The sequence below is a fragment of the Cyanistes caeruleus genome, unplaced genomic scaffold (assembly GCF_971803275.1).
Source record: "Cyanistes caeruleus unplaced genomic scaffold, bCyaCae1.hap1.1 HAP1_SCAFFOLD_65, whole genome shotgun sequence".
Classification (NCBI taxonomy): domain Eukaryota; kingdom Metazoa; phylum Chordata; class Aves; order Passeriformes; family Paridae; genus Cyanistes; species Cyanistes caeruleus.
In genome coordinates, this window is record NW_028255884.1 from 4993323 (window position 1) to 5007308 (window position 13986).

The 13986-nt window shown below is 53.0% G+C and overlaps 1 protein-coding gene across 1 annotated transcript in view; it reads left to right on the forward strand.

The window, feature by feature from the left end:
* The window catches only part of LOC147647258 (uncharacterized), a 387407-nt gene extending 375239 nt beyond the window's left edge, over window positions 1-12168 (forward strand). Inside the window, exon 13 of the mRNA XM_086872454.1 lies at window positions 10185-12168. Within this exon, the coding sequence (XP_086728580.1) occupies window positions 10185-10989 (805 nt within the window). The 3' untranslated portion in view covers window positions 10990-12168. The remainder of the gene's footprint in view (window positions 1-10184) is intronic.
* Window positions 12169-13986: the final 1818 nt, after the last annotated feature.

The following is a 13986-nucleotide window of genomic DNA, read 5'->3' on the forward strand; positions in this document are numbered from 1 at the left end:
CGGGGGGAGCCGGGGCTGGGGGATCTGTGGGGCTGCGATGGCAACTGTGGCACCGCCATGGGGATCCCTGAGATCCAGGCTGAGGGATTAACAAATTCCCTGGCTCACAGCTGCAGGGAATGTCTCCAGAAATATGTCAGATATGGGCGGAAGGCGCTGAAGTGTAAAGGTGGGGAGGGCAGAATTCCCATGGGAATATGGGAATTGAGAATGTGGGATTTGGGAGGGCAAATCCATGGCTGGGAAATCCATGGAAATTCCATGGATGGATCTCAGACATCCCATTCCCAGGGGATGTCCAAGGATGGATCCCACTGCTGTCCCATTCCCATGGGAATTCTGTAGATGTATCTCACGGCCATGCCATTCCCATGGAATTCCACGGGCAGATCTCCCCATCGCACTGCCATGGGAGCTCCAATCCAGTTCCCCCCCAAACCCATCCTGCGGGTCACCCTGTTTTTTGCTATCCCCAGCCCCCACAAGACTCCTGGGGGTCCCCCATGACCCACCCAGGCCCCCCAAACTCTTTCTGGGTTCCACCTCATCCCCTCACAATGGGAATTCCTGGAAGTCCCCCCGTGTCCCCTCCCCCAGGACTTTGGGGGTCCCACCCGACCTGTCCCTGCACCCCCAGATTTCTTCCACAGCCCCCCTGTGATGGTGGAGGGTGGGGGCCGAGTGCTGGTGCCCCCCTGCCTGCAGCAGATCCAGCGGTGAGGGCAGTTTGGGGGGTCCCTCTGCATTTGGGGTCCCTGGGATTTGGGGTGACCCCCCGGGCCCCCCAGGATCTCCCTGAACACGCTGACGCTGCCCGTGCACAGTGAGAAGGTTCAAACCCGGCACAGGGTCCCCAGCACTGCCACCCGCATTGCCCAGGTACCCCCAAACCTGCCGAGAACCCCCAAAGCCCCCGGGACACCCCAACCTCCCCTGATCCCAAACACAGCCCTGGATGCTCCAAAAACCCCCCAAGACAACAAAACCCCATACAGACATTGAGAAGGTTCATACCTGGCATGTGCTCCCCATCTCCATCACCAGCAGGTTCCCCAAAACAGCCTTGAGATCCCCAATTTCATCCCTGGGATCGCCCAAATTCCCCCATCGGGACCCCTGTAAACCCCCCTCAGGAATCCCCCAAAAACCACCGTGGCCCCAAAAACACCCAGAACTTCTGAAAATCCCCAGGAACCCCTCACAAAGGTTTGCACCCAGCATGGGGACCCCATCGCCTTCATCGGCATCACCCAGGTACCCCCAAACCCCTCCCGGGACCCCCAACCCCTCCCGGGCTCCACTGCCGGAACCAACGGGAGCGGTGTTGCCCTTTTAAGAGGAGTTACAGTGGGACCCGACAACACCGGGGGCCCTTAAAGCGGCCATGGTAGAGAGAACCCCCAAAATCCACCCTGGGGGACAAAACATCCCCTACAGGGGCTTGGGGTGGGGACACTCCAAAAAATGTCACTTAAAGCCGTCATGATCCCCCCTCAAAAGGGGCTTGTGGGGCTGCGGCCGCACAAACACCCTAAAATGGGGAGGAAAAAACACCCCTGTAGTGGTGGGATCCCCCCCAAAAATACCTGAAAAAGAGAAAAATTCCCTGGAATTGCCCCGTCCCCTCCCCCCGCGCTCGCTCGGGCACTTTCGCTTCCGCCTTGGCCGCCCTGCGCCGCCGGGATCTGCCCGGCGACCGGTGACGTCACTGCAGCCCCGGGCTGCCACTGGCGGGCAGCAAAGAGCGGCGCCAATGGCGGGGCCGGAGGCGGCTCTGGGGGCGGGGCCGGGGCTGTGGGCGGGGCCGCAGCGGAGCAGCGCGATGGCTCCAGCGCTGGGGCCGGGGGCGCTCCCGGGGGGCGGCGAGAGGTGAGGGGGACCCCGGCACCGGGACTCTTTGATCGCCCATTCCGGAGCGCCGAGGGGCCCCTAAACCCCCATTCCTGGCCGCCGCCATCCCACCGAACCCCCATTCCCGGCCGTGGGTCCCACCCTGCACCCCCTTATCCGGCACCAGGAACGCCTGCACCCCTTTCCCGGCCATCCCGCCTCCCGCAGCCCCCAGAGCCCCCTTCTCCTTCACCCATTTATCCCCCGGACCCCTATTCCTGCCTCTCCCAGCAGCCAGCCCCTCCTTTCTTCAGCACTCAGGACACCCGGGACCCCTATTCCCAGCCATCCCGGCTTTCCCTGCCCTGTCCTGGCAATGGGGACAGCGGGGACCCTTGGAGCTCCCTTTCCTGGGTACAGGAACGCCCTGAACTCCAGCCATGCCACATCTAGCCAGCCCTAGCCTCCCCTCTTGTCACTCCTGGCATCCCCAAATGCCCTTCCCGGCTCTCCCCGTTCCCCCTTTCCTTCAGCCGTGACCCCCCCGATCCCAAATCTCCAAATGTCCCCCCAGTTCTCCTCTCCCTGCGTTCCCTGCACGCGGCGCTGTCGGAGCCCGGCCCGGGCTTCCCGCAGTCCATGTCCATGGGGTCCCTGGCTGGGATCCCCTTCCAGCGCCGCCGCAGCGAGCGGGGCCGGGCAGAGCCGAGCCGGGATCTTGGGATAGCCTGAGCTGGGATCTTGGGATAGCCATGGCTGGGATATTGGGATAGCCAGAGCTGGGATCTTGGCATAGCCAGAGCTGGGATATTGGGATAGCCAGAGCTGGGATCTTGGGATAGCCAGGGCTGGGATCTTGGGATAGCCAGGGCTGGGATCTTGGGATAGCCAGGGCTGGGATCTTGGGATAGCCAGGGCTGGGATCTTGGGATAGCCAGGGCTGGGATATTGGGATAGCCAGGGCTGGGATATTGGGATAGCCAGGGCTGGGATATTGGGATAGCCAGAGCTGGGATATTGGGATAGCCAGGGCTGGGATATTGGGATAGCCAGAGCTGGGATATTGGGATACCCAGGGCTGGGATATTGGGATAGCCAGAGCTGGGATATTGGGATAGCCAGAGCTGGGATATTGGGATAGCCAGGGCTGGGATATTGGGATAGCCAGGGCTGGGATATTGGGATAGCCAGGGCTGGGATATTGGGATAGCCAGGGCTGGGATACTGGGATAGCCAGGGCTGGGATACTGGGATAGCCAGGGCTGGGATACTGGGATAGCCAGGGCTGGGATACTGGGATAGCCAGAGCTGGGATATTGGGATAGCCAGGGCTGGGATATTGGGATAGCCAGGGCTGGGATATTGGGATAGGCAGGGCCGGCACAAGGAGCGGCACCGGCACGGGGCCAGCGGGGAGCTGCAGATGCTGCAGCAGCGGCACAGCCAGAGCGGGGCTGAGCGGGGGGAGCCGGGGCTGGGGGATCTGTGGGGCTGCGATGGCAACTGTGGCACCGCCATGGGGATCCCTGAGATCCAGGCTGAGGGATTAACAAATTCCCTGGCTCACAGCTGCAGGGAATGTCTCCGGAAATCTGTCAGATATGGGCGGGAGGTGCTGAAGTGTAAAGGTGGGGAGGGCAGAATTCCCATGGGAATATGGGAATGGGAATGTGGGATTTGGGAGGGCAAAATTTGGGAACCTGGGAATTCCCACGGAAATTCCATGGATGGAACTCAGACATCCCATTCTCGTGAGATCTCCATGGATGGATCCTGCTGCTGTCCCATTCCCATGGGAATACTGTAGATGGATCTCACTGCCATGCCATGCCATTCCCATGGAATTCCATGGGCAGATCTTCCCATCCCACTGCCATGGGAGCTCCAATCCGGTTCTGACCCAAACCCATCCTGGGGGTCACCCAGTTCTTTGCCATCCCCACCACCCACAAGACTTCTGGGGGTCCCTCCCATTACCCACCCAGGCCCCCCAAACTCTTCCTGGTCCCTCTTCTTTCCCCCATAATGGGAATTCCTGGAAGTCCCCCCGTGTCCCCTCCCCCAGGACTTTGGGGGTCCCACCCGACCTGTCCATGCACCCCAGATTTCTTCCACAGCCCCCCTGTGATGGTGGAGGGTGGGGGCCGAGTGCTGGTGCCCCCCTGCCTGCAGCAGATCCAGCGGTGAGGGCAGTTCGGGGGGGTCCCTCAGTATTTGGGGTCCCTGGGATTTGGGGTGACCCCCCGGGCCCCCCAGGATCTCCCTGAACACGCTGACGCTGCCCGTGCACAGTGAGAAGGTTCAAACCCGGCACGGGGTCCCCAGCACTGCCACCCGCATTGCCCAGGTACCCCCAAACCTGCCGAGAACCCCCAAACCCCCCGGGACACCCCAACCTCCCCTGATCCCAAACACATCCCTGGATGCTCCAAAAACTCCCCAAAACCGCAAAACCCCATACAGACATTGAGAAGGTTCATACCTGGCATGGGGTCCCCATGTCCATCACCAGCAGGTTCCCCAAAACAGCCTTGAGATCCCCAATTTCATCCCTGGGATCGCCCAAATTCCCCCATCAGGACCCCTGTAAACCCCCTTGGGAACTCCCAAAAACCACCATGGCCCCAAAAACACCCAGAACTTCTGAAAATCCCCAGGAACCCCTCACCAAGGTTTATACCCAGCATGGGGACCCCATCGCCTTCATCGGCATCACCCAGGTACCCCCAACCCCTCCCGGGACCCCCAACCCCTCCCGGGCTCCACTGCCGGAACCAACGGGAGCGGTGTTGCCCTTTTAAGAGGAGTTACAGTGGGACCCGACAACACCGGGGGCCCTTAAAGCGGCCATGGTAGAGAGAACCCCCAAAATCCACCCTGGGGGACAAAACATCCCCTACAGGGGCTTGGGGTGGGGACACCCCTAAAAATGTCACTTAAAGCCGTCATGACCCCCCCTCAAAAGGGGCTTGTGGGGCTGCGGCTGCACAAACACCCTAAAATGGGGAGGAAAAAACACCCCTGTAGTGGTGGGATCCCCCCCAAAAATACCTGAAAAAGAGAAAAACTCCTCTTGAGAAGGGCCTGAAGACCCTGAAAGGCCCTGGAAGAGGGACAAGATCCCCTCCTGTGCTGGGGCCTCCCCGAGCCGGGAACTCTCCCGTTCCTGCACTCGGGGGAGCCCCGAACGACGGCGGCTCCTGGGCTGAGCCCCCCTCAGCCGGGGCTGCGGGGGGAACTGGGGGGGCTGGGACGGGGCTTGGGGCTCCTGGGGTGAACTGGGGGACCCTCAGTGCTCCCACCTCCCCCTGTTCCCCTGTCCCGCCCCGTTCCCATTGTTCCCCCAAAGCTCCGCTGCCCCCAGCTCGGTTTGGGGGGGACCCAGCCCTTTCCCATCGTGTCCCGGCCCGGCCCCGCTCACCCGAGGGCTCCGAACCACGCACAGGGACAGAGGAGGGACAGAGCAGGAGGAAGAGGAGGGGCAGAGGAGGAGGAAGAGGGGGAGCAGGAGGAGGAAGAGCTGGAGCAGGCAGAGGAGGCTCCACCTGCGCTCCCCGCTCTCTGCATCTGCAGCTCCTTCGGGACCATCGCCCCCCATCCCGCAGGTGCCCGGGGAGGGGGAGCTCGCCCCAAATCCCCCGGGGCTCCCTGGCTTTGGGGTTTTTGGGGGGGATGTTTGGGGATGGCAGGGCTCCAGAGCCGAGCCGCAGATGCCCCTCGGGGGCACCCCGGGGGTCCCCGGGAGGTGTTTTTGGGGGGTCCCGGTGGCGGTGGTGGCAGAGCCCTGGCAAAGGGGCCGGGGGGATGCGGGTCCGGCATGGCCGGGAAAGGGGTTCGGGGCTCCCGGTGCCGGCAGTGGCTGCTCCCAGCATTGCCCAGTTGCTCACCCCGTGTGGCTCCAGTTTCCTGTGCGCCCCACGATAAACCAAATCACTCCCAGTCATTCCCTATTAGAGTACAATTTGTCTCCATTTTATCCCATTTTTCCACATTTTTATCCAATTTTCCCCATTTTTATCCCATTTTTGCTCTATTTTCCTAATTTTTATCCTATTTTCATATAGTTTTCGTCATTTTTATCCTATTTTTTATTTTTCACCAACTTTTCCCTCATTTTTTTCCTTTTTCCTCCATTTCTGCCTTTTTTATCTCATTTTTCCTCAGTTTTCTCCATTTTTTCCTGATTTTTTTTCTTATTTTTCCTCCATTATTCAATTATTTCCCCAGGTTTCCCTATTTTCCCCCCAATTTTTTCCCATTTTTTATCTATTTTTTCCCCCATTTCCCCATTTTATGCTATTTTGCTCTATTTTTCCCCAGTTTTTTTCCCATGTTCTCTCTTATTTTCCCTATTTTCTTCCATTTTTCTCCCATTTTTGCCTCATTTTTACCGTTTTTGTTCCCATTTTTACCCCAGTTTTCCCCATTATTTTCCCCATTTTTATCCTGGTTTTATCTCATTTTTCCACAATTTTATCCCAATTTTCTTCCATTTCTTTCTCCCATTTTTCCCTATTTTTATCCCATTTTTTCCCTATTATTTTCCCATTTTGGCTCCAATTTCCCCCATTTTTGCTCCATTTCCATCCTATTTTTCCCTATTTCCCCCTAATCTTCCCCATTTAATTATTTCAAAAAATTAATATTTTGGGGGAGAAAAATAGAAATTTTGGTGGGAAAAAAGGGTGCTTTGGGGGCAAAACTCGATGAATTTGTATCACAGCTTTCCCATGATTTTTCCATGATTTCTAGCTAGAAGGAGGAGTGGGATTCATCTGAACATTCTGGAAGCTGGAATAGGACCAGGCCATCAACCTTCCCAAAAATCTTGACCAGCTCATCCGCAATTCCACCTTTCCCCACTCCCCGGATTCCCAGGTCTGGAAATTCTTCTACAACCTCCCAGGTAGGCAATTCCCAAAATTCCATGGAAAAATGGGATAGGGGGATTTCATCCAGGTTTTTTTCCTTATTTCCCCCAATATTTTTCTCTCTTTTTTGTGTTTTCTTATTTTTTCCTGATTTTTCCCTCATTTTTTCCTGAATTTTTCCCAGTTTTTTCACCATTTTTTCCCTGATTTTTCCGTTTTTCCTGATTTTTTGCTCTTCTTTTCATAAAATTTTTTGTATTTTTCCCAACTTTTTCTCCAATTTTTCCATAATTTTTCTAGTTTTTCCCATTTTTTTCCTGATTTTTTCTCCTGTATTCCCCATTTTCTTTTCCTGATTTTCCCACAATTTTTTAAATTTTTTTTTCTGATTTTTTTTTCCTGATTTTTTCCAGGTTTTATTCCCTTTTTCTTTTCCTGATTTTTTCCTCATTTTTCACAATTTTTTCCAAATATTTTTCAAATTTTTTTTCCTGATTTTTCCCTCTGATTTGTCCCAATATTTCCCCTTTTTTTCCTAATTTTTCCTGTTTTTTTCCTGTTTGTTTCCTTGATATTTCCTGGTTTTTTCCCAATTTTTTTCCCATTTTTCCAGTTTTTTTCCTCACTTTCTTTTTTTCATTTTTCCTTTATTTTTTTCCTTGATTTATCCCATTTTTTTCCCAGTCTTCTTCCTCTTTCTTTTTCTCATTTTTCCCTGTTTTTTCCCAATTTTTCCTAAATTTTTTTCTTGATTTTCCCTCATTTTTTCTGACTTTTCCCTCTTCGCAATTTATTCCTGGTTGTTCCCCATTTTTTTTCACAATTTGTCCCTGATTTTTCCCTGTATTTCCTATTTTTTTTACTGATTTTTCCTGATTTTTTTCCAGGTTTCTTTCCTCTCTTTTCTTTATTTGACCCAATTTTTTTCAATATTTTTCCTCATTTTCCCCTTTTTTTCCTGATTTTTCCTGATTTTTTTTCATAATATTTTCATTATTTTTTTATTTTCCTGATTTTTTTTCCAATTTTTCCCCTTTTTTTTTCCAAACTTTTCCTTGATTTTTGTGTTTCTTCCTGTTTTAATCCCATTTTTTTCCAGATTTTTCCCTTATCCTTTCCCGAATTTTTCCGGTTTTCCTCAATTCTTCCCTGATTTTTTTTCATTATTTTTTTTCTGATTTTTCCAGATTTTTTTATCCTTTTCCGGTTTGTTTCCCTGATTTTCCCGTGATTTTCCTTTTTTTCCACATTTTTTCTCTGATTTTTTCCCAATTATTTCCCAGATTTTTTTGCAATTTTTTCTCTCAACTATTTTTGGTTTTTCCTTCATTTTTACACTATTTTTCCCAATTTTTTCCTCATTTTTCCCAGGGTCTTTTCGGCTTTTTTTTCCTGATATTTTCCCTGATTTCTCACAATTTTACACAATTTTTTTCATGTATTTCCCATTTTTTCCTGATTCTTCTCTTTTCCTTTCCCAATTTGTTTCTAGCTTTTTCCCAATTTCTTCTCAAATTTTCCTAGTTTTTACCTGATTTTTCCTGTGATTTTTCCTATTTCATTCCAGATTTTATTCCTCTTTCTTTTCTGGTTGTTTCCCAATTTTTCCAAGTTCTTTCCCAGTTTTTTTTTCTGATTTCCCCAATATTCTTTCCAATTTTCCCTGGTTTTTCATGATTTTTCCTTCTTTTCCTCTTTTTTCCTGATTTTTTCCCCATTTTTTCTGATTTTTCCCAGATTTTTTTCCATTTTCTTTTTCTGACTTTTTTCCCCATTTTTTCCCATCTTTTCCTTGAGTTTTCTCTTTTTTTCCCCCCAAATTTTTCCTGGTTTTTCCCAAATTTTTTCAAATTTTCCCATTTTTCCCAAATTTTTTCCCAATTTTTTCCTGATTTTTTCCCTGATGTTTATGAATTTCACCCTGATATTTTTCTGGTTTTTTCCCTGATTTTTCCCTTCCATTTTCCTTGAATTTATCCTTGTTTTTTTCCCATTTTTTTCCCAATTTTCCAGCTTCTTGCACACTCCCAGTATGATCGCAGTAACTCCCAGTCTGATCCCAGTCACTCCCAGTCTGATCCCAGTCACTCCCAGGATGAGGCCAGTGGCCCCCAGTTGCTCCCTGGCAGTGCCAGTGTGACCCCAGTAGCCTCCAGTGTGATCCCTGGGACTCCCTGTCTCTCCCAGTATATCCCAGTCAGCCCCAGCACGCTCCCAGTCATTCCCAGCTCCTCCCAGTTGCTCTCAGCATGATCCCAGTTGTTCCCAGCCACTCCCAGTCAATCCCAGTATGATTCCAGTCACCCTCAGTGGGATCCCAGTCTCAGCCAGCAGGGACCCAGCTGCTCCCACTGTGATCCCAGTATGATCCCAGTTGAGTGTGATCCCAGAATAGTTGTAATTCTTCCCAGTTCCTACCAGTATGATCCCAGTTGTCCCTGGAATAGTCCCAGTCCATCTCAGCATGGTCCCACTCACTCCCAGTTTCTCCCACTGTGGTTCCAGCTGTTCCCAGTATGGTCACAGTCACTCCCAGTATATCCCAGTTGCCCTCAGCGTGCTTGTGCTCATTCCCAGTCATTCCCAGTTGCCCCAGTAAGGTTCCAGTTACCCTAGTCCAAACCAGTCTCTGCCAGTGCTGCCACTCCTGGGATCCCCCAGCCCTCTCTGTGTTCCCTGGTCCCACATCTCCCCAGAGGAGCCCCAAGGGCTGGCAGTCCCCAGCCAGGGTCCCCAGCCAGCCCCAGGTTGGATCTGCAGCCCCCAATTTTCCCAGTTTCCCTCTCCTTTTCCCCGGGCCGGGTTCCCCCCGTCCCCAGCAGGTGGGAGCAACGGAGAGCCCCTGAACACCAAAGGGGACAGACCAGAGATGGGGAACTCTTGGGAGGCATTTTCAGGGCTGAATCTTGATGTTTTGGAGGTTTTTATGGATGGCTGGTGACTTCTAGAGATGGACTTGGGCAGGAGGAACACCCTAACCCAATGTGCTTGTGAATTGTATTTTTCCCCACAGCAGGATTTCCCGTTCCCAAACTTTGGCTGGATGGAGAAGGAGGCTGTGAGGAAGAGGAAGATGCCCCAGAACACACAGGCAGGTGAGGAGGAAGTCAGTGCCCCTTTCCCCCTCTCTCCTGCTCCATCTCCCAGCCCAGCCTGGCCCCCGGCTGCAGGACAACCCCGCTGCCGACGCCGTCCTGCCGGGGACGCACTGGGGGGATCTCCTTCCCCTTCCCTCTGGCACGGAGGCAAATCCCATCCTCTCCTTGTCCTTCCTCCCCCAGACAAGGAACTGAGGATGGAGACCAGGGAGGACAAATCCCCACGGCAGAACCTCGTGGAAGAGGCCGTTTTGAGCAGCTCCACAGCACAGGAATCCAATGGGGAGAAAAAGCCATGGAGATCCCGCAGGAGGAGGGGCTCCAAACCCATCCCAGGGTGCTCTGAGGAGGAAAGACGCACCCTGTGCCGGGAAGGCGGCCGGAGATCCAGCCGGGGCTCTGAGCTGGTGGTCCATGAGCAGCTTCAGGACGGGGAGAAGCCCTACAAGTGCTTGGAGTGTGGGAAGAGCTTCAGCCAGAGCAACAGCCTGATCTGCCACCAGATGATCCACACCGGGGAATGGGCCTATGAGTGTGGGGAATGCGGGAAGGGCTTCAGCTGCAGCTCCGAACTCATCATCCACCAGCGCATCCACACTGGGGAGAGGCCCTACGAGTGTCCTGAGTGTGGGAAGAGGTTTCAGACCAGCTCCACTCTCCTCAGGCACCAGCGGATTCACACGGATGAGAGGCCCTTCCGCTGCCCTGACTGTGGGGAGGGCTTCAAGCACAACTCCCACCTCATCAACCACCGGCGCATCCACACTGGGGAGAGACCCTATGAGTGTGGGGAATGTGGGAAGAGCTTCAGCCACAGCTCCAGCCTGATCTGCCACCAGAAGATCCACACCAGGGAACAGCCCTATGAGTGTGGGGAATGTGGGATGACCTACAGCCGGAGGTCCCAGCTGACCATCCACCAGATGATCCACACTGGGGAGAGGCCCTATGAGTGTCTCCAGTGTGGGAAGAGGTTTCAGAGCAGCTCCAATCTCCTCCTGCACCAGCGGATTCACACGGATGAGAGGCCCTTCCGCTGCCCTGACTGCAGGAAGGGCTTCAAGCACAACTCCCACCTCATCAGGCACCGGCGCATCCACACTGGGGAGCGGCCCTACGAGTGTCCCCACTGTGGGAAGAACTTCACCCAGAGCTCTCACTTGACCCAGCACCAACAGAGGCACCGGTAAGGGAAGCCCTGCGAGTGCCCCAAGTGCAGGAAGAGCTTTGTGCACTGCCCCAGCTCCATCCCTATCAGAGGACTCACGTTGGGCAGAGCTCTGATGACCCACGTTCCCAGTGATCTGTGTTGGCAACACACTGGGCTGGTGGTCATTCTGGTTTGGTTCTATCTTTTGATTCATCTTCATCTCTTTAAAACAGACAAAATTGGAATAAAAGTCTACAAATTCATCAAAGGCATCTACAACCTCACATTTACTAATACTTCAAGGGAATCTGGGAGATACTTGGGAGTATTCAGGGGTTGTGGGGTTATTTGGTGGAGTTGTCTCCATTTCTTGGCACTCAAGGAGACGAGAGGGTTCGATCTGTCACCTCAAAACCGCTCAGTCCCACTGAAATCTACTCAATCCCACCCAAAATGACTGGATTTCGCAGCCCCTCAGGGTGTGTTGCCTTAAATTTTAGCTTTCATTTCTTTCATGTTCTGCACTGCCTAGGTTTGTAGTTTTGAACTTCACATTAGGTGTCACTGAGCTCTCTTCACAGAGTAGGTAGTGTAGGTTTTCCAAGCAAGGCAAACACCCCAATTCAGGAGCCAGCACCGTGGCCTCCCCCCATGGCCACCCTGGCCAATCTACCCACAAGACATCAATGTGATGGATGGCAAAGCAATGGCGTTTATTGCAGGAGAATTTGACCTTTTATAACCTAGGGTCATTGTGTTACTCCCATCTGCTTACGTTACACTTGAGTGCTATTTGCTAATTACAGAAGGTTTTACTATCCTAACAGAGAGGGGTTTTTGCTAACTTTCCGTTACATCCCGAAATCTTCAGATCGCCAGGCCTTAAACTACAACAGGTAGACAAAACAATTCCTTTTCTAGCTTGATACCAAGGACAGTCGTTACAAGTTCCAAGCCCAAAAGCATAAACAAGGGTGGACTGAAGAGAGAAAACAGGAAGGATGGGACTTCATCATCTGAAGCTGTAACTGGACAATGAACCCAAATATGCAGATGGACCTGAACTTCTAAAAATGTGAGACCTTGTGATGAGTTGTTCATTTTTGTGACCATTTTTGGTCCATCCTGGGTGTAGCCCTGGCTACAAGTACAGGTTATGGTACTGCCCAAGGTGTATCCTTTAAGGCCTTTTAAGAAACTTTATTCTTAACTCTGTCCAGCCTCTGTTCTAGGTCAGCCTTCTGAAGGCATCAGGTGGAATGGGGTTGGAAGGGGATTGGGTGAAGTGGGATGCAAATCAGGAGGGGTGAGATGGGCATTGGGTGGGGCAGGATGGGTGGGATGGAGTTTGGGAGGTATGAAATGGGGGAAATAGGGCTTGGGAAGGGGATCTTGATGTCCAGCAGGGATGGGATGAGTTGGGGTTGGGATTGGGGAGGTGGGGTGGGGTCTGCAATGAGACAGCCAAAGTTTGGGGATGATGAATGGAGGGGAAACCCGTTAGTGAGTTTTGGATATTTGGATATTCCCAACGAGATTTTAAGGTATCTCACATTTCTAAGGAGGTTTTGGGGCACTCCCCAACTCTTGGGGTGTTCCTGAGAGCAGCTCCATGGAGCCCCATTGCCAGGGCTGGTTGCCATGGGCACAAGCTCAGAGCTGTAGCCAGAGTGCGTTGCCTCAGTGCTGGAGAGCAGAGAAATGATGAATGGCCCCAGACATCTCCAGGGTGTGTTTGGGGGCAGAGCAAGTTCTGCCTGTGTGGGGCGGTCACTGCCCCAGCCCAGCCACTGCAGCCTCTGCTCCAGCCCCAAAGTGGCTGCCAAGCCCCTGGCACCCCAAAAACCCCAGCTGGGAGAGGGAGCAGAGCAGGTGAGGCTGTGACACGGGTGTGACACTGACATGTGCCACGGCCCTGGAGCTCACAGCAGCTGAGATGGCGCTGGATCCAAGGCTGACTGTGGATCTCTGTCCCTCTCTCGCTTCTCCTGACTTCCAGTTTTCAAAATCTGGATAACTTGAAGTTGGACGGGTTGGGCGAGTTGGCTCAGTCTGTGCTTAGTAAAGTGACTTCCTCTAATTGCATGCAGCGTTATGATTTTCCGAGGACCTCATTCTCTAAAGTCTGCAGCTGAAAGTTTGTTGCCATCCTCCTGAGAAGTTTGTTGTTTTCTCCCATGCACTGCCCGAGGGGATCGAGGTACCTCAGGTCCCTTTCCAGCAGGGCCCGAGCGAGCTTGGGGCACGGCACAGGAACTGCAATGCTGAGCCAGGCCTGGCTGGGTTGGAGGAAGCAGAAAGGCCAAGCCCTGAGCCCAGGCCTGGCCCAGCAGGGCCTGTCCCTCACGGGTGGCTCGGGGCTCTTTGTGGGGCAGTGGGATGTGAGGGGCAGCAAGGACAAATGCCATAAACCTGCGAGCCCTGCCAGCCTCCTCAGGGAGGGCCGAGGGAGGAGCAAAGACCTTCCTGGGGCTGTGCCCTGGGCCAGGAGGGATTGTGCCAGTGGAGCTGACCCTAAATTTCTTCTCCCAGGCAGCTTTAGGACATGGAACATGAAGAAGCCAGAGCCAACTCTCAGCTTTCCACAGTCCTCCAGTAGAATCCTGTGTGGGGAGCAGCCTGGGAGCAGGGTTTGTGTGTCAGGGGAGGGGAATTCAGAGCCCTTTTCTCCCCCATGGGCTGAGGGTCTGCATTTTCAATGGCCCTGCAGCTGCCAAAGGGGCCTTTTTCACCCAGCTGAGAACAGTTCTGCTGATAGCCTGTCCTAAACCAGTTTTTCCTGCAAATTTGCTGATGAAGCCACATTTTTTGCAGCCCCAGGTCTTGTGTGCATGCAGGTGTCTCAGCTGAAGGGTGGAACAGCTCTGCCAGGTAGGAGTACTCTTTTTCATGGTGGATTTTTTGGTTTTTTTTTAAATTATCTCCCCCTGTCAGCTGTGTGCAGAGCTCTGTAACTGTGTGTGACACTTGTCTGTGGCACTGTGGGGGTGGCCAAGGGCACCTTCCCCGAGCTGTGTGCAGAGGAATCCACAGCAGC